The following is a 20,268-nucleotide window of genomic DNA, read 5'->3' as shown; positions in this document are numbered from 1 at the left end:
TTTTTAAAATGGCAATTTTCTATTTATGATTACCCAATGGCACATACTACTAGAAAAGTATATTTTTATGAAAATGGTTTATTTACATGAAGTAGGGGTTTACATACCACATATTTTATGCAATATCTTTTTATAGAGACCTACATTGTTTGGGGGGTATAGTTTTCCTTTAAAGATGTGACTATAAAAAGCATGAATCGGGGGGGAAATGGACTGAATGATCCAAAAAAGATAAGAATACCTTGAAAACCTTGACATTTTTAGGCAATTGCTACCAGGGAAAAAACACAAAATGGGCTATTTTATGCAATATATTTTTAAAGAGCCCTACATTGTTCAGGGTAAGTGATGTGCGGGTCGGGCTCTTCCCAACCTGCACCTGCCCGAGCCCGACTTCCCCGGGTTCCTTTTAAAGGCCCGAGCTGACCCACCCCACCGATGATGTCAGAAAAGGTGCGGGACAAGAGACGTGTGTCTATAAAAGTTCAACTCGGAAGCCGGCATTTGGAATGTCGTGGGTGGGGAGAGCAGTCCAGAGCTCAACCCGCCTGCGACCCGGAAAGGGGGATGCGAGTATCAGGTTGGCGTGCACATCACTAGTTCAGAGTTATAGTTTTCCTTTAATAATAATAAATAAATAATAAAAATAATTCTAATATTTCTTTTTACTTTCCGGAAATAAGCAGCGACCCTATTTGGGTTATGGCAGATATAACTAGACCTTCCTCCGTATATACGTCATTTCAATTCATATTCATTACTGCTAATAATGCCCTTCTAAAGCACTTCATTATTTCATTACTACTATATGGCCATTAATCTAACCAGCGCTTTCAAGGCAAACCCTTTGACAAGCACTGACTTTTTGTAATATGTTGCACAGCTCTCGGCTTTTATCTGCGTGCAAAAATGTGTAACTTAGAGGCAACTCTAATTACAGTAACTGGATCCATTATCCGGAAACCCATTTTCAAGAAAGCTCTGAATTACAGAAAGGTCATTTCCCATAGACTCCATTTTATCCAAATAATTAATCCTTATTGGAAGCAAAACCAGCCTATTGGGTTTATTTCATGTTTACGTGATTTTCTAGTAGACTTTAGGTATGAAGATCCAAATTACGGAAAGATCCATTATCTTTAAAACCCCACCCGAGCATTCTGGATTACAGGTCCCATACCTGTATCAACCCAATGTAGGTGGAGGGCTGCTACGAGCCACAAAAGTCTAGAGACTTTTTGCTTACAAATTTATTTTTTTTTCATTCGACCAGAGCATTTGGCTGCAAAATTCCCAATAGCTTGAGTATTGAAAACTTAAATTAATAGAAGTCTGTGCTTCAACCACCTTATAGAACCTTGTGAGTTGGCTGCCAGGGGTTAGGTACACATACTAGAAAAAATACTGCTGCAGCACCTCTTTGTTGCAAAAGTGAGAAGTTGAATTTATTAGGTCAGACAACCAAGCAACGTTTCTGGTTTAGTCTCGCCCTTTCTTAAGCCTGCCTAGTGATACAGGCTATAGGGTCCATTATCCGGAAACCCGTTAACCACAAAGCTCCAAATTACAGAATGGGTGTCTCCCATAGACTCCATTTTATCCTTTTCTCTGTAATATTAAAACAGTAGGTTGTACTTAGTCCAAACTAAGATATAAATGAATCCTTATTGGAAGCAAAACCAGCCTATTGGGTTTATTTCATGTTTACATGATTTTCTAGTAGACTTAAGGTATTGAGATCCAAAATTATGGAAAGATCAGTTATTCGCAAAACCCAGAGCATTCTGGATAACGGTCCCATACCTGTACAATGTACAAACTATTTATTGTAAATGGCCAGGTGAAGTAGGATCCCAAGCCCAGTCTTCTAACCCTAGAGTAAGTTGTGAGTAAGTATGGTTAATATTATCCCTATATTACCCCCAACCAGGTTGAAGTGACATAGAAAACAGCAGAAATGTGTTGGATGAACAATTGCACCACTTGATACTTGATTTTTCACTGACCTAGGATTGATTTGCTAAAAATACATCACACAAAGTATAAAATGTTAATACTAGTCAGGTAGTCTAAACAATTAAGTACATAAACATCTGAAAAGATGAGCTAATAACGTAATATACAGAACGTTCAATAGTCTGTACCATAGATTGGCACATACAGATTAGGCATGTTTTTGCCAGAGTCTGCTCGGCTGCTCAAGAACAGGTAATGGGACGTCCATTCTGTCAGGCTCAACTCTCTGTGCCTCTCACAGGTTGCCGGGGTCTTACCATAACAGCTAGAATGTTGCATGATAGACCCTTGGCCTTGGAAATAAATAGTTAAGAAAATAATTATTAACCATATTGTAACAGGCCAAGGTTCTCTATCGTGTGTTGCACTAGCAATAAAGTGCATGAGTCTTTGAATTTGTGGCTCCATCTACTCTCTTCTTTTGTCCTGTCCTGTCTTATCAGATTGCCAACTGCAGTCACAGTTTGGAAGAATCCATCCATCTCAGGTTGTGTTTCTTTGTCCTTCCTGTTCTACAGGAATGTAGAGTGGAGTGGAGCCATTCCAGCATGTTGGTTTGGTACGGCTCATTGGCATTTTGCTCATTACTCATACGGAAGGGGACGGTGGGGGTTGGTCTCCATCTGTAACTGTAATAGAAAGTGATAATAATGTAGGTACCTGCTTATGATAAGGTACCTACGTCAGTGGGGTATATTTATCAAAGAGTGAAGTTAGAGTGAAATTCCGCCACTCTCTATTCATTTTTATGTGATTTTGAAAAGAGTATTTATCAAAGTATGAACTATCACTTTCACCCATTGATAAATGCTCTTTTAAAAATCCCATAGAAATGAATGGAGAGTGGCGGAATTTCACTCTAGAGGACTGTGGCGACTTCACTCTTTGATACATTTCTACATCTAAACAGCACTATTACATTGGATGCCTGAATGTTATTAAGAATCCTCTCCCCCATCCACTCAACCTCACAGTCAGGCCATCATTCCTGTTTTTACATTGAGCCATGTAGATTATATTTATTAATGTCTTGGATTTTTCAACTTCTGTATAACATCCATACTTTGGGGCAGATTTATCAAAGATCGAGGTGAATTTTTGAATTAAAAAAATTCGAATTTCAAGCTATTTTTTTTAGAACTTCGACTAGAGAAGTTTCAATTCGAGACGTTGCCTAAGGCATTTTAAGTAAAGTTCTTCACTTTTTTCAATAATACTGGAGTGCTGCTGTTTTCAATGGAAACGTCTTCAATGATTACGCAGCAAGTCCAGTTGTTTTAGAATTACTTATACTAGATAATACAGTAAAGTGATATGGCCTCATGGTCACCCACAGTAACAGTGAAGATGACGGTGCGGCACTCAGGCGGAAAGAACTTAATGTGTTCCACTGTGATAAATATACAACATTTGCACATAGTATACATTCTCTCTCCTTTATGTAAATTTGACCTCATAATCGGCAGTTTTCATGAGCCTCAATTTAAATTAGGAAACTGACCTCTCTAATGACATGTGGTTTTCCTGTATGGCACCAACTCGTACAGTGGTGAGCACAACTTTCCCCTGTTTGTTATATTAACTCGAACACTACCATGCAACTCAAACATTACTGGCTAGAGATAAGGTTGTACTACGGTTGTGCTTCTCTTCTGGGATTGATACAGAGCAGAATTTGGGATAGAAAAGATTTTAAAAAACTATTATAAAGCTGTCCATATATGTGCCAATACAAGCTGCCAACGTAGTCTTCTCCAGACTGACTTGGCAGCTTATCACCCCATTTCTGGGCCCCTAGGTCGTGGCCAATTGATATCTGTCTGAAAATTGGTGCTGATCAGGCAGGTTTGAAAATCCCATTGGTCAAGGACCACATTGGTATAGAAATGCAGTCATTTAGCAATAGGTCTTCATGGGCCCATTGGTGGCCAAATAGGGTAAAGATCTGCTAATTTGGCAACCACCAAAATAGGAGTTCAAAGGTCCCCATAGACACAAAAATTTTTCTTTGGTGAACGACCGATTTTAGTGCAATCAAACCAATCCGTCAAATTATCGTGGGAATCGAACGATCGCGCATCTTACGATTTTTCGTCTGACTGCTGTCAGAAAATTAAATCGGCCAGGTTAAAAAAAATGTCATCGGTCCCAGTGAAATCTATCTATGGTTTGTTTGCAGGGCCAAGCAGGCAGCTACCCTCAGTTTTCCAGGCTTCAACTAGACAATAGCATTTGAAATGGTCTTTTTAGTTGATGGACAATTGTACATTTAAACAATCTTTCAAGATAATCTTGGTCTCACGATAACGAAAGATCTTTTAAAAATGTTTTCATCTATGGCCAGCTTTACCATACATGGTTAACTTAAAGGAGAACTAAACTCCCTTGCTAATAAAAACCCCTACGCGCCATAGTCCCCCCTCCATGTTCCCCCCATCGCACAGGTGTTGACACAAGTAAATGCCCCAAAGCTGGCAATTACCCCTCGTTGCAGAGTCAGCGGAGCTCACGGGCGACATCTTCCGGCACTTCATTATTCTTCGGGTCTTCTGTCACTTCGGTAATTTTCGACGCTTTTTGCACATACGCAGTTGTAACAAACTGCAAAACTGCTGCAACTGTGCACGTGCCGATACAGTGATTACTTGTTGAAGATTACTGAAGCGCTGAAGATGGCCCCCGTGAGCTATGCTGCGCTGATTTTGCAACGAGGGGTAATTACCGGCTATGGGGCATTTACTTGTGTTAACGCCTGTGGGGGGGGACTATGGGGGGTAGGGGTTTTTATTAGCAAGGGGTTTAGTGCTTCTTGAAGTCATGCCAATTTTAATTGTAGCTGATGTATCCCACCAGATATGATATTAATATATTTATGCAAAATATACATCCTCTTCAAGCTATACATCCTAAAATATTCATTAAATTGCCCTCTGAAGGTCGTTGGAAGGGTTTGTTCACAGCAGTTAAAAGAGGGGTATAGTACTTACCAAAATTGTAACTTACCTGGGGTGAGAGAATAAGTGGAAGTTCTGTTCCCTGCAATAAAGAAAAACATTTCATATTACAGGTCTGGTGTTCTCCTCCCTAGCCTGTCTCACAACATGGTTACGCAATAGGTAGCTTCACCAAAGCTTCTAAGCACCAGTCTGTCCAACCAGTTAAACCAGCCAAACCTTCTTGAGTCAATCATAATCACTGTATCAACGACTAACCCCAGCTTTTGTCAGGTACAGAGCTCTGATTCTTACCTTGCCTTCTCCGACCCAACTTCAGTCCCAATACAAAGGTGAGAATGAGAAGCAATATGCTGCTAGCACCAAGCGACGCATACAAAAGGTGGTTCTGGCTGGGATCTGTTTAAAAAACAAAGATTGTGACATACATATCAACATGGAGACTTGAAATAGACTATGGACCACCAGGTTACGTAAACATAGAATAAAATAGGTTTTCATTTCTGGAGGGGTACTACAGTACTTTTATTTGCCTATCCTGTATAATTCATTGAAATCAATATGGGGTCCCAGAACCTCAATACTTCCATGGAGTTGAGGTGTGAATTCTTAGAGTAGATATTTTGAGCAAAATCAATAATGCAACAAGGACCAGCTACTAATTTCTTGGTGTGACACTTGGGGAGTTATTTATCAAAAGTCGGGTGTAAGAGTTTTTTTTTTTAACCTCAAATAAACTTTAAACTTGAATGGTATCTTGATTAAGAAAAAACTTGAATGTCAAAAACCCAATTCTGTAAGTTCAAGTCTCGAAACCCAAAAACTCGAATTGATCAATTTTCGCTCAAATTATTTAACTTTTCAGGCAAAACCCTCTGAAAAAAACTCAAACATCAAGCAGGCAGTTGACATTTGCAAATGGTTCAAGGGACTTCTAAATGACTCTAGCTATTAACAGGGTCGGGGTATAATAAATCTCGAATATTTGAGTTTTTTTTTTCTTTTTTTTTTAAACTCAAACAATTTGAGTTTTTTTTAAAAAAAAAAATACAACTCGAAAACTAGAATTTTCATGGAAAACACAACTCAAACCTTAATAAATCTGCCCCTTGGTGTGGCTCTTCTCCAGTGTCTAATGCTAGAGTGAGGGCCTGTCTCTTGATTTCTATGCATGCACATGACGACACTTGGTCAGAGACACTGGGGAAAGATGCTTTAAAAATCAAAACTTGTTCAGTTTGTTAGCCCGTTTAAAAACAGAAAAAGAATACATTGGAGGATGTTGTTTATTAATAAGCTGCTGAGTTCTAGGGCCTACAACAATGGCACAAGTCGTTATTTTTTCTCCATGTCCATGGTGCAGGTTTTTTTCTGGAACCCCATGGAACCCACAGCCCCTTCGCTCTAACAGGATTCAACCTGTGGATATAACAAGGGCCGGAGTTAGAGAAAAGGTGGCTACTGGCAATGAACAAAGGCTGAGGCCACATGTAAGGGTTTGGAAAAAAAATAACAAAAATCAGGGATGTCCAGCCTGAATCCTCCCATATGTTGTTGACTTCCAACTATTATCAATTGCTGACAGCCTTAGGCTGATGTATACACCCCTGTTTATTAATATCTGAGAATAATCCCCACATAACACTTACCCCAAACCACAATGTGTGTTTTCTCTAGACTGCTATGATCAACATGGCAGAAGTAGGTATCCATCTCCTCCGGTGGCACCGTGATTGTCACACGAGTCTGATAGGTGAAATCAGTGTTGGGGAGAATTAATGGGACCTCAAATGACCGCACTTTTTGTGCTCCTCTCCTAAACCACTTCACTTTGATAGATTGGGGGTAAAATCCATACGCCTGGCAGTGAAGCTTTATGACACCTGCAGACTGCTGATGAAAAACCTTCACCTTGGGTGCAACTGAAAGCCAAAATAAAATGTACAATGAGAAGTCATTTTTTAAAGAGTCAATGCACCAATAATAACAATGTTTTAACCCATTCACACGATCATAATGGTATGTTTGGAAACCTCATAGTGATATTGGCTTTCAGTGTAAGGGTTAACCAAAGGAATCCGAGAGGCTGGAGACTGCACACAAGAGGCAGCTGAAAACAGTTTCTTTTCAAGGTGACCCTAGTTTTTGTGTGTATGGGCTTGTGATAAGGAAACCAGATTGTAATCTCCACCAGGGAAGGCACTGAAAGGTTTCATCAAACATTCTCTGTACAAACTCAGTGTAATATGTTTCATCATCAGGAGAATAACTATTATTATACTGAAGGTAGTATTCTGGCATCGGGGATCTCTGACTGCAGTTATATGGAGGGCAAGGTGCAAAGTACAGGTGTATGACCTGTTATCCAAAAAGCTTGGGACCGGGGGTTTCCAGATAATGTGCCTTTCCATTATTTGCATCTTCATACCTTAAGTCTACTAGAAAATCATTTAAACATAATAAACCCAATAGGCAGGGTTTGCTGCCAATAAGGATTAATTGTATCTTAGTTGGGATCAAGTAAAAGGTACTGTTTTATTATTACAGAGAAAAGGGAAATAGTTTTTTAAAATGTTGATTATTTGGCTAAAATGGATTCTATGGGAGATGGCATATCTGTAATTTGGAGCTTTATGGATAACAGGTTTCCGGGTAACATTTCACATCCCTGTACAGCGAACAGCTGCTAAACCTTCCTGTACTTGACCTAAGATGCAGTTGTGAATGGCAGCACTGAATCCAGGGGGACATAATATGCCTGATATTCAAAATAAATAAGCTGGGGAGTAAAGGGACACAAGGCACTAGGGAGCCATATTTATGGCAGCATTAGTTACAGAGCAACTATACACATGGGTTCTTAATAATCATCTTCATGTTTACATTACTTCCTTAACTAACCAAAGTGTTTTGTATTTAGTCGTTAAGCACAATTTCCCCACCAATAAGGTGCAATTATTTTGCACTAACTAGAAACAGAAGACTATTCACTGTCATGCAAGAAAGAGCATTCTTAATATGAACTGTACCTTAATATGGCAAGGTGCCCTTTACTTTACTAGGTGATTTACACGGGTGTATTGGGAACAGGGGTGTCATACTTTGTGTCAGCCACCAGCTGGCTTTGCATATGGGGTTCCCCTGCACTGTGTGCCCCCTATGTGGGGGGATCCTACCCAATTTGCCACTCGAGGCGGCCTTCGTTTTTGCCGCCCCCTGTCCACGTCGCTAGTCCACGTCGCTAGTGCAGAGAGTGCAATTACACTCTCTGCACTAGAAGAGACGAATTTCCGGGTTTAAAAACGGAAATTCGGCTCTTAGTTACCAGGAGCGGCATTTTTGCGGCAGAAGCGGCATTTTTGCACTTGCCTGAGGCAAGTGCCTTAACTCGCTTAATAGGCGGAGCGCCCCTGATTGCATACAAAATACACATTCTGGGCTGATTTACTAAAATGTTAATTTTGGTATGCAACTACATAGGGAAAATAATTTAGGATTGGAAAATTGTTTATCCAAATGTTAGTAAACTAGCTCCTTTTTATTGCATACGCCCCAACTCAGGTACAAGAAAAACATGCTGCTCAGCATAGACAGAAAGGGACTGATTCAATAAAGCGAGTGTTATTTATAGCATAGCAAAAACGTTTTATGACTTCTTATATTTTTAGAATGAACGATCGATTCACTACAAATTTACTTGTCTAACTTGAGAAATTATATTTTTACGTTCATTTAAGCTGAATTGTGTGCAGTATTTTATAGCGTGCGTTATTTTGTGCGATATTTTAGGGCATTTGATATAGTCACACGTTATTAGCAATCTATAGCACCTGACATTCGGGATACCACTGGCAGAGCAGAAGTCTTTTTTTACAGTATTCTAGTCATTCCTTTCCCTGGGAAACTTAATATAATTCCAATACACAGAACATAATGCATTCTGGACCTGCCCAAGGTATCATGAAAATGTGTTAGTGGCTGTAGGTAAGTCTCCAGTTCCTCAGAAAGGTCTTTAATTGCTGCCCTACAGCTCCTCACTACATCTTCCTCTATTTATCCATCTGATGTTCTTTAGTAACGCCTACTCCTAGGAGGTGTTAAATTTCACAGTAATTATCGCACTATTTTATGCTTTTATCTCTTAATAGATGTTAGTGAATAATGAATAAGGATTAATTCTATTCTATAAGTATTGCAATGCAATTAGATTACCGCTGTGCAGAAATGTAGAATTAACGATTGCGATATGTCTATTCGTGCATGCGAAAATACTTTGATGAATCATTCCTTAAATAACGCGTCTAAAATGTTTAACACAAAAATGGAACAAAACATGGAGCCAACATGGAACCAGGGTAAAAATGGAATCATGCCTAGTTTTGTGTGCTTTATGCTGTATATTATATACTCCATTCTCTTTATATTTTCGTTCCTCTTTTATAGCACCCCTGTATATGAAGGTCAGGGTCTATACAACATCTCCCACAAAAAATAAACAACCGTCAACTGTCAGTCAGAGGTACATGTTCAGTAATGGAGGCATGGAATATCATGTGTTGTTTACTGCCCTTACCTTTTCTGTCTAAGTGCTCCTTTCCATAGCTGATGTATTTCTTCAGAGTTTCAATGCACTGCACTTCCAGGTAATTCTTCATTTTCTCTGCCTCGATGGTCTCTGTGTTCCATTTCTGGGCAATGACCTCAGTCTCCGGACGAGAGGAAATATGAATCACTTTTTTAAAATCCAAGGCCATGAATTCTCTCCCGTCATACCCATCCAGATCATATGCTCTTATGCCACCATCATCATCCAGTTCACAGCCATACATCCACTGAAGCGAATGGAAACCTTAAAAAGGGATATTAAATACAAAGAAAAGCCTCAGAATTCTGCCATATGTGTCTAGATAGGAATTGGCGTGATTAAACCAATGTGGTTACTACAAGTTTACTGGAACTCACAGCAAAGTCAACATATATATATATATATATATATATATATATATATAAACTGTTCATCAGTCAGGACATTTCTTGCCCCCCAGTTATAGAAATTGCTTATTATTGCACCCCAGGGGTTGCAATGAATACTGTAAGAGTATATAAACTTTTTGTTTTCTTTGTACATTGTCACTGTATCCTGTGGTGTACATGTGCCATTCAGACACTGGCATTGTGGTGTATCTGTGCCTATCACCTTCAGTTTGGTTGAAGTGCTCCATCATTTTCTTGACTCCACGTCTGAATTCTACCTCCCAACCCTGGAATATGTTGGTATAGTTCTTCCACAGAGCAGGGTCCGCTTTCTCTTCGATCCATTTGGTTCTGAGTTGAAACGTCTTTGTTGCACTCGTGTAAATGCCAATAGGAAAGTCATCTAAATAGGCAGTGGCTGTAAAGTGAGGTTGTCCCTCTCCTCCTTCAGAGTTCCCCGTGTAGAAATAGCGATAGGAATGACTGCCTGCAAGAATGATACAAGCATATTTATATTTACAGAATGTACACACGAGCACTTATATTTTCCAGATACTAAGGAAATCAACATTTGGTGACTAGATTTGTCTGTCTTTTTGGAAAGGTCATTAATACCAAGGTGCATCAGTGACAGAACTTTAGAGTGGCCAGAATATTAAATCATCTAATAATAATAATAATAATAATAACAATAACAACAATAATAATATCTGTTATCATATTTCTGGCTGCCCCATTTATAACTGATGGCATAATACTGTGTTGGGGTTGGTGGGGGTGGGGATGTTTGTTAATAAATCATTTCCTGAATCATTATTGTCAGTAACGTAACTAGAGGGGGGCGGGCCCTGGTGCGTGACCCCCTGCTCCCCCGGTAGTTCCGCCACTGATTATTGTTCAGACAATTAGGTTGCTGCATTAGGTCTTCATACTGGTGGCACAGACTTCTAAACAGGAATTGTTCTCACTTTCTTCAAGTATAGTACCTATGGATGGGATGCTGTAATTTCAATATTTAAAAAGGTATAATGATCTAATGCCTGTTGGTATAGGTAATTCTGTTTGTACATGGATGGAAAACTTGCTCGATGATCGTTTACAGCAAGCAGATGTCAATGAAGCATTCTAGAGTTGTTAGTAGGGAGTTGCAGGTTACTATATTAGGCCAAATGTAAGCTATGTGTGTTTGCCTATTACAAAAAAAGACATGCAGGCAATTAATTCTATCCAGGATGTGACCTCCTTCCAGGGAGATCTGGAAAAACTGGTAGACTGGGCAGCGAAGCGGCAGGTGAGATTAAGTCTTGATTAATGTAAGGTATGCATTTGGGATTAAAAACATGTGCAGCTACTTAAATGGGATTAAGTTAAAAGAATCTTTGATAGAGAAGGACCTAGGGGCCCTTATAAATAATAAACTTGGCTGCAGCAAGCAATGTCAGTCATCAGCAGGAAGGGCAAACAAGGTTTTGTCCTAATGAAAAGGGGTATAGATTAACAGGAGGAGAGGTATATACTTTCTATATACTGGTAAGGCTCCATCTAAAATATACAATGCCGTTTTGGTTACCAAAAACCACGTGATATTAATGAACTCATAGACAGTCCAAAGAAGAGTTTCTAAGCTGGTAAAGGTTATTGGAATGCCACGGTTATGAGGAAAGACTGACCAAGTTGGGGTTGTTAAGGCGAGATATGATGCCTATGTATAAATATACAGTATAAGGGGATCATATAATAAACTCATACCTCCCAACATTATAAAAACAGAAAGAGGGACAAAAAGATTTTTGACAATGCCCATTTTTGTGGCAACCCGGGACTGCGGGTTGAGCTGTCAAAATCATGACTGTCCTGCAAAAAAAGGAAAGTTGGGAGGCATGTAAACTCTCTGATGCTTTATGTACCTCTAGGTCATTCAAGCAGACAGAAGGGCACAAATTCTGTTTAGAAGAAAGAGGTCAAGTCTAAATATTCCGAAAGGGTTTTTTTTTTTATAGTGACAGCTGTGAAGTTGTGGAATTCTCTCCTTAAATCAGTTATACTGGCTGATATATTAAAATTAAAATTAATAGCTCTTAGACGTTAAAAATGAAATATTATAAGCAACCACCATTTTAGAAATAACAGAAAGAGATAAACAAATAACATAACAGTTCATAAAGGGTGCAGAAGTAACTGACTAAGAAATAAGCAGTTTCCCAACACGCTGCTTCACTGAGGAAATGAGTTTGTGGGAAAAGCAGAACCTGCTGCCTACACTTTATCCGGTGCCTCTCTGCCGCTTACAGACTCTAGGGCTTACAGTAGGTGTGTCAAACTCAAATACACAGTGGGCCAAAGTTTTAAAAATGCTCCAAGTCGAGGGCCAGACAGGGTCAGTGTTTATAAAAAAACTAATTGAAAATACCTTATTGTATATATATTGAACTTGGAACTAACATAGCACAGAAGTTATTTCCTATAAAACAACATACATCTTTATACAGTGTTTATACAGAGTAATTTAAAGTGAAAACATTTCCCGGAGGAACCTTCCAGAGGGCTTAATAAAGTACTATCTATCTGAGTCCAGACACTTGGTGTCTCATCTTTGATACAAGTTCATCTATGTCTGGGGTCAGGCTCTGAGCTCAGGAAATCCTCAGGATTAATTTCTGTGTGATGTTTTGTTTATCTTCATCAAAGAGAACAAGTGTTCACACAGGTATGTACTGCCAAACATAGAGAGCATTTGAGCAGCTTGGTTACACAATTGGGGCATTGTGTCGGGGGTGGAAACTGTGCAGCGCTCACATAATCATATTTTGCCTTGTGTGTGTCACTACATTGGAGTTCAATCCGCTCCATTTTGATGGTGCATTTTCCACGTCAGCTGCAAATGGATTACTGAACAGTTCACATCTTTTTCTTTGGGCTTCAAAGTCGGCAAATCAGCGTGGTATCACCGTAAAACAACTCACAATCCACAGTACTATCAGCATTCCAGTACAAACCATGGCCAGCCTGCCTAACTTTCCCTGTTTTGATGTGCACCAGTCCCAAGCAAACATAGGAACACTCTGGAGTAAGTGGCTAAATTTCTCTAAGCCATGAACATTACTGACAATGCCAGATAGAAAGCCATGTTATTACATTATGCAGGGGAGCAGGTAGATGATATTTTTATAACTCTGCCAGGCACAGGAGGTGACAGTGACTATGATTTATGCAAAACAGCCCTAACAAACTACTTTTCTCCACATAAAAATCCAGTTTTTGAGACTTTCAAGTTCAGACAGTCAAAACAGTCACCAAATGAAAGCACTGATGAGTATCATGTGAGATGAAGACATCTTGCTGTCTCATGTGAATTTGCAGATGTGGACAAGGAAATTCACTTGCAGCTTATACAGGGGTGCACATCAACTAAACTGAGACGACAGGCACTCAGAGACCCCACTATTAAATTACTAGAGACTGCCCGCATTAACGACGCTGCAGAGAATCAAGCTAAAATGATTGAGCAAAATGACTATTCTAGATCAGTCATTCTCTTCAGCTAATATCACACCAAAACAACATCAAGCCCATAAATCTGCTGCAACCTACTATAATTGCGGTGGACCTTATCCCCACCAGGAAAACTGTCCATCAAAAGGGTTAAGCTCCAAAAAAACAGTTACCTGCTAAAGCATCTCCAGAAAAGAGAGTAAGCACAGTGACACCAGTGGGAGCTGTGCATACAGGCAGCACATACTTATTCTCAGTTACTGAAAAGGATTTTTGTCATGTACATGCAATTGATAATCCACAGCAGATAATTCTGATGAATGGCAACCCTGTAGAAGCTCTTATTGATACAGGGGCATCTGTGAATGTCATAAGCCAAATCACTTACCAGAACTTTATAATCAAACCTGCGTTACGAAATACTGAGCTGAATTTTTTTCCTTATGGCTCATCACATGCCTTGCCTATATGTGGTCAATTTCAGTCAGAACTGACATTCAAAGACAACTCAATAACTGACTCTTTCTATGTTGTGGAATATGCTGCTGACACTCTCCTTAGCTGCAGCAGTGCAGTGGCCTTAGGTCTTGTACACTAATGAGCAGCGTAAATGAATCCCATGTTCCAACATAGTACATCCAAAACTTTTTAGCGTCATTGGCAAATTAAAGAAGCTACAGGTGAAACTTCATATTGATCAGTATATACCACCTTCAGTTCAGCCTCACAGACACATTCCCTTTCATGTTTGCAACCCACAGATTGTCAGTACGGGCCTGGTGACCACAAGCCACTGATTCCACTTTTCAACAAACATTCAACCAAACCTCCCCCGCGAATAGAACACTGGCTAATCAGACTACAAAACTACAATTTTCATTTGCGTTATGAAGCAGGAAGTGGCAATCCTGCCAAATATTTTTCCAGACATCCACCCCTACAGTCTGCAAAGGACAACACTCCAGCAACCATCCTAGCAGAGGAACATGTGAATTTTGTAGTGGCGCATGCTGTGCCCAAAGCAATGGCAATTGTTGAAATCCAGCAAGCAGTAGATGCTGATCCTCACCTCCAGTTAGTCATGGAAACCATTAGGTCCAAAAACTGGAGTTCTTTCAATGATGAGGCTCGTCTCCAATGGCCAGAACAAACTGCATACCTGCAAGCTTTCTTCAATGCCCGACACTCACTTTCCATATCTGACTCCAATCTACTCCTGCATGACAATCAACTTGTCATCCCTGTAAATTTGCAGGACGCAGTAGTTGATCTTGCTCATGAGACTCATCAAGGCATGATGATAAACAGAGAAGGTATGGTTTCCAGGAATTGATGCAAAAGTGGAGGCACATATTTAGTCTTGTATACCTTGCCAGGCAACAGCACCTAACCTCCTACCTTCTAGTCGTCATGGATGATTTTTCCAGATTTCCTGTAGTTGAAACTGTCTCGGCAACCTCAGCCAGAGCTGTCATACCCAAATTAGACAAGATCTTTTCTGAATATGGTATACCAGAAACTGTAAAGACTGACAATGGCCCTCCTTTCAGTAGTACAGACTTTCACTCTTTCGCCACCTACCTAGGCTTTACCCACAGGAAAATTACTCCTTACTGTCCTCAGGCCAATGGTGAGGTTGAAAGGTTCTTGCAATCCATCAACAAAACTCTCAGGATTGCTACCATAGAACATAGGACTTCCAACAAGAATTATGCAAATTCCTCCGACAGTACAGAGCAACACCTCACTCTTCCACTGGCACACCACCAGCAATGGCACTTTTTAATAGTCCTTTGCATATCAAACTGCCAAATCTCCCTCTAACGTCAGTCAGTACACCTATTACACATAATGATGCTGCTGCAAAGAAGAGGATGAAAAGATATGCTGATCAGAGTGGCCTTCACAGAAAAATAATAACAATGGAGGTTGGTGACTGGGTTCTTGTCAAGAGCGTGAGACCTGGCAGCAAGTTATCCTCACCATATCATCCTGAACCCTATCAAGTTACCCAAGTCAAGGGTACCATGGTCATTGATCAGCGTAATGGACAACAAGTAACTAGAAATATATCCCACTTTAAGAAACTTCAAAGCCACACTGGTGGAACAGATCAAACGGCTTATGATGAAGATGATGAAGAAATGAACACCAGTTTAACTCTGAACACACCTGGGTATATGTCTTCTGGAGTACCTACAACAACTCAAGCACCAACTGTACAAGAGGATCCACAGCCTGGTATAGAACAAATTGAAGACTGCCAGATCACCTTAAAGATTTTGGTTTTCAGTAAAGCTCTTGATACTGACTTTTCAAAAAACATTCTGCCTCTGAGCACTTGCATCTAGTTTGTTGAAGTTTATTTTGTTGTTTCTGTAAAGGTGGGGAGGGATGTAATGTTGTTCCATTCATCCCTGTGATGTTAAATGTTCATTTTAATATGCATTAGCAGCTTAGCACTGGGTGGAGTAATGAGAAAGGTTATGGACACGGGAAGGGGAAGGAGTGAAGAGTGTGGAGAGAACAGCCAGGAATAAAGCTTCTACCCTGCAGTCTGGCATCTCTGTGTGCATTCTTCCGGTTCCACAACACCCAGCACTGGGTTATCACAGAGGCGATTTTCTAAAATGTTATTAAAACCACTATCTTTAGCAAAGCTTCGCACTAGGGTATTTTGGAGCAGAAATACATATTGACCAATTATGGATTCTTCAAAATGTGTGCTTTCTTACAATATGTGGTTTTCTGGGTTCACCTCACTGTTATGGGCACTTTTGGTCTTGTAATCTAAACTATGTTTATTTTTGCTGCATTGCTCTAAAAATCCAATTGTATAATACTGTTTTTTTTTATCCATTATTTAGGGAAATGCCTTAAAACTATACACAGTTAACATTTGTGTAGCCGAGAGACATGTGGAGCGTTCCAAATCAGTTATATTATTGCACATATAATAACATATGCTTGTGATATATTTTTATATATTTTAAAAAAATATATGACTTTTATTATACCAGTGACATGTTGCTCACCAACCCCTTGGATGTTGCTCCCAATGGCCCCAAAGCAGGAGCTTATTATTGAATTCCAGGCTTGGAGGCCAGTTTTGATAGTAGAAAAAACAGATTTACTGCCAAATAGTGTCTCCTGTAGGCTGCCAGTCCACAAAGCGGCAACCAAATAGCCAATCGCAGCCCTTATTTGGCATCCCCAGGGACTTCTTTTGTGCTTGGGTTGCTCCCCAACTATTTGGGCAATAAATTTGTTACCAAAGTTGAACTACACAAGTATTCGAGCATATTTAGAAAGCTGAAGTTAAAAAACAAACAAACTGAATTTAGCAGTGAAAGGGTTAATCTAGATAGCAGCTTCACATGTTTGCACTAAACTGAGATGGCATAAATAACTCACCAGAAAAAACAGCCCCGGCCTGAAGGAATATTACCAGAAATGATATCAGTGCCATAGTCCGGTCAGAAAGCCATCGGAGGATAAACTGCTGACAGAACGCGTGTGACTCCTCCTTTCTGTAGCAGGTTCAGGCTAGAGAAAGGGGAGTTGAATGTGGTAAATAGAAAGCAAAATGTGACAGGCATCTCCATTGCATCATGTGGGGAATTTCTGAGAAATATGTTGATATTCTTCTCACAAGACACTAAGCAACACAAGTGTTTGTATTTAGTACAGTAGCCATTCACTGAACAAAGGCCAACTGTACCTACGCTTCCCCTTTGTCTGGTTTTTACCTGTGACAAATAAAGAGAACAGCTTGCCACATTATTGAGGACTTGAAAAGTAAATCTTAAATGGGTGAAAAGCCACCAATAAACTGAAAACTGCCCCAAAGCAATTTTCAATTTCTGTTTTCAGCCCATAGCTTGTCACAGTGCACTGGCAGCTTCACCAGAACTCACTGTAAATTCCACGGGAGAAATCACCACAATGTAAATTCTGCCTTTGGCAAGATAAAATCCCTTTGTTATTGGCAGACATTTATAAAGTGCAGAGCTGTACAAGAGAAATACCTCCAACATACAAATACTGAGGAGGTAAAGAGGGCCCCGCCCATTAGAGCTTACAATCTAAAAGTAATCGTGACTAAATATGATATGAAATCCTCAAAAATGTCTACCTTTTCCCAAGTATTTAACTGAAATGCTTTTAAAATAGTGACTCTTCATTAGTGGAAAATTCAATATAAACCCCCAAAAAAACAATTATGTAGCACGATATAGGTTTTTACTGCATTACCATTTGTAAGCAAACATGCATAGCTATAAATTCATACAGGTTCCCCCAAATATTATAGCAAGCTCAGTTACATTGGAAAAATTATTTAAAAGATTTGTACCACTTGATGGAATCAGGAGTTAAATAAATGCCTCCCAGGTTTGGACTGGGATTCAAATTCACTGTAAGTATTCCAAGGCTCAATCAACTCCTCACAATGCCCAATACAGCAGCCCTCCGGCATTTGCCAGAATCTATAGATTGTCAGTCCAGACCTAATTGCTTCCTACAACAAAGTCCAAAATAGCTGTAGCACACAAATCCGTTTTGGTAATGCAAAAAGTGACTTTTATTGGTTCATTGCAGACTTCAAAACATGGCAACGTTTCGGGCCACACAGGGCCCTTTCTCAAGCCTTTCTCAATAAACAGCATATTGGGTACTCAAAGCCAAAATGTTTGGCTTTCTCTCCAATATGTTTATAAGTAGTGAAGTATTTAATGTGACACCAGTGAACAATTTTACGTTATTGATTGAAATTGCAAGGGATGGGGCGTTGGAGTGGTTCAGTTTAGTGGTAGTTCTCTGACTGGCTGCTGGCTCAGCATGGTACGCTGCCAGGGGGTTAGTTCCTTTTTCCAACATTTAAGATGCTTGTGCATGCTCTCATCCTATCCCGCTTAGACTACTGTAATAAGCTTCTAACTGGCCTCTCAATTTCCCATCTCTCCCTTAAGTTTGGATACCAGAATTCTCCTACTCTCATCCAAGAGGGTACAGCTCAAGTCCTTATCATGGTTTCCCATAAAACAAAGAATAACTTATAAACTCCTTTTCATAAACTTCTAAGCCCTTTTTCCTCTGCACCTAACTACACGTCTCTCTATATGTTCCTGGCCGAATACTCCGCTCCTTTCAGAGCAACTGCTTGGTTGCACCCCACTAATCCTGCTGTTTCCCACCTTAAACCTCTCTCTCTTGCTTTAGTCTGGAGCAGTGGTGTAACTAGAAGTTACAGGCCCTCATTGAAAAAAAAATTGTTGGTGTCCTGGGTTTTTCTAGGCTTATGTATACAAAATGTAGTATTGGATAAGCATGGAGGGATTATGTTTTGATCTCCTGTATTTCTGTTTCTTATTTATTCTGCCCAGTGTTATGGAAAACATTGGCATTCAACAAATAAAATATACGGTACTTATAATCCCCAAAAAACCTGACCACTGAAATGATCAGAAGAGGCATGAGAGAAACTGAAAGTAAATTATGTCACAAGACACTGATCACACAGTAGCCTCCCATCTAGTAACAAGCACGTGACAGACACAACCACTTACTGTATTTTTCCACTTATAATTATAACAGCGATACTGTGCCCTCTGCTGGTTCTGCTACTCTGTGCACAATCTCCATACTTTATTTTGATAAACATTATGGGATTATGGACCTGAAAGTCAAGAAAATCTGCACACAAAAATCAAACAAGTAATAATGCTGTTTCTCTGACTTTCCCTTTACATTCTGCTTTCTCCATACTCTGGATTTTAAAGGGTTAACATACACCTATATTCAGCAGAAACCAAAACAATGCTTGTGTTGGAAAGGCGTTCAGCCTGCTGTTTTAATGTAAAAATGTATAGTTTTTTTCTATCTCTTGTAGCAAATAGTGTGTAATAGCAAAATTAAAGACCACTTTACTTTGGTTCTATTTTTTGGCAATAGAAGGGTGGTGGCACACGGAAACCATTGTCAACAAAGCCAGGTTTGGTCCTTAAAAGGCAAATAATTAGATTCCCAATGCACAGATCACCCCTCCCCCCCACTGCATGACTCCTGCTTACAAAACTCACACAACAAATGGGGAAAGGACAGTTTATATACTTGTAATTCTATTAGTTACTTTGCGAGGATAAACAGTTTTACTGTTTGCCCTGTTTAGCTAGAAATATTTTTTTTCTGATTAAAACAATTGGCAAAATTAAGGTTCAACAGAAGCCCTACTTATTGCAATAATGTTAAACAAAGTGGGTATAGTGCCCCTTTAATGTCTGTCCTTGATAAATTCCAAGGGAAGATTCTAACTCTCCTTTATTAGAGAAGGAGCCCTGGGGGAAGTATTAAGGGCAAAAATTAAATCATCACCATTAACCCTTTTAATTGAGAAAATATAACTTATTCAAATCCAAACAAAAGGCAAACACGAACAGTAACAGTTTATTTGGCTCAAGATGTATATGGCCTGGTTGCAAGGGTCGCTGGCAGACTTTGTGTCATGTCATATTTATTTTGATCATTACTGTAATATCTAAAACATACAAGTGAATATGAGTGATGACAGCCAAGCAGAAGAGGATTATTCAGTCTAATGCAATGAAATAAGGATAAATAGCAGATAACGTATAAGCAAAAGAGAAAGTCGGACCAGTGGTTATAAAGGAAGGTAGCAGACAGAACAAGGGCAAGGAGCAAACAGCAACAATTCTAAGATATAGGGCAGGGATGAGAAACAGGGGATGGAAAAGTATTAATATCAACAGACTCGTAAACAAAGACCAGGGACAATAGACCACACTGATCCAGCCAATGTGCAAGAGGCAGAGTA

At 39.6% G+C, this 20,268-nt stretch overlaps 1 protein-coding gene across 2 annotated transcripts; it reads right to left on the bottom strand.

Moving 5' to 3' along the window:
- Positions 1 to 1,740: 1,740 nt before the first annotated feature.
- LOC108699218 (class I histocompatibility antigen, F10 alpha chain) lies at positions 1,741 to 16,982 on the bottom strand. 2 transcript variants are annotated; one of them, XM_018231157.2, is made up of 7 exons: positions 16,851 to 16,978; positions 10,168 to 10,431; positions 9,544 to 9,819; positions 6,620 to 6,892; positions 5,265 to 5,369; positions 5,020 to 5,052; positions 1,741 to 2,645 (listed from the first exon to the last, which is right to left on the bottom strand). In XM_018231157.2, exons 1-7 carry the CDS (start codon positions 16,903 to 16,905, stop codon positions 2,605 to 2,607), a joined length of 1,047 nt encoding a protein of 348 aa, XP_018086646.1. In that variant the 5' UTR covers positions 16,906 to 16,978; the 3' UTR covers positions 1,741 to 2,604. The 2 variants fall into 2 exon arrangements, with proteins under 2 accessions (XP_018086646.1, XP_041429257.1); XM_041573323.1 differs by lacking the exons at positions 1,741 to 2,645; positions 5,020 to 5,052; positions 5,265 to 5,369 and adding an exon at positions 6,025 to 6,389 and having other exon boundaries at positions 16,851 to 16,982.
- Between the last annotated feature and the right edge of the window lie 3,286 nt (positions 16,983 to 20,268).

This window comes from Xenopus laevis, chromosome 8L (assembly GCF_017654675.1).
Source record: "Xenopus laevis strain J_2021 chromosome 8L, Xenopus_laevis_v10.1, whole genome shotgun sequence".
In the NCBI taxonomy this organism is placed as follows: Eukaryota; Metazoa; Chordata; class Amphibia; order Anura; family Pipidae; genus Xenopus; species Xenopus laevis.
The sequence above is the reverse complement of the archived record's forward strand: the minus strand, read 5'-3'. Positions and strand labels throughout refer to the sequence as shown.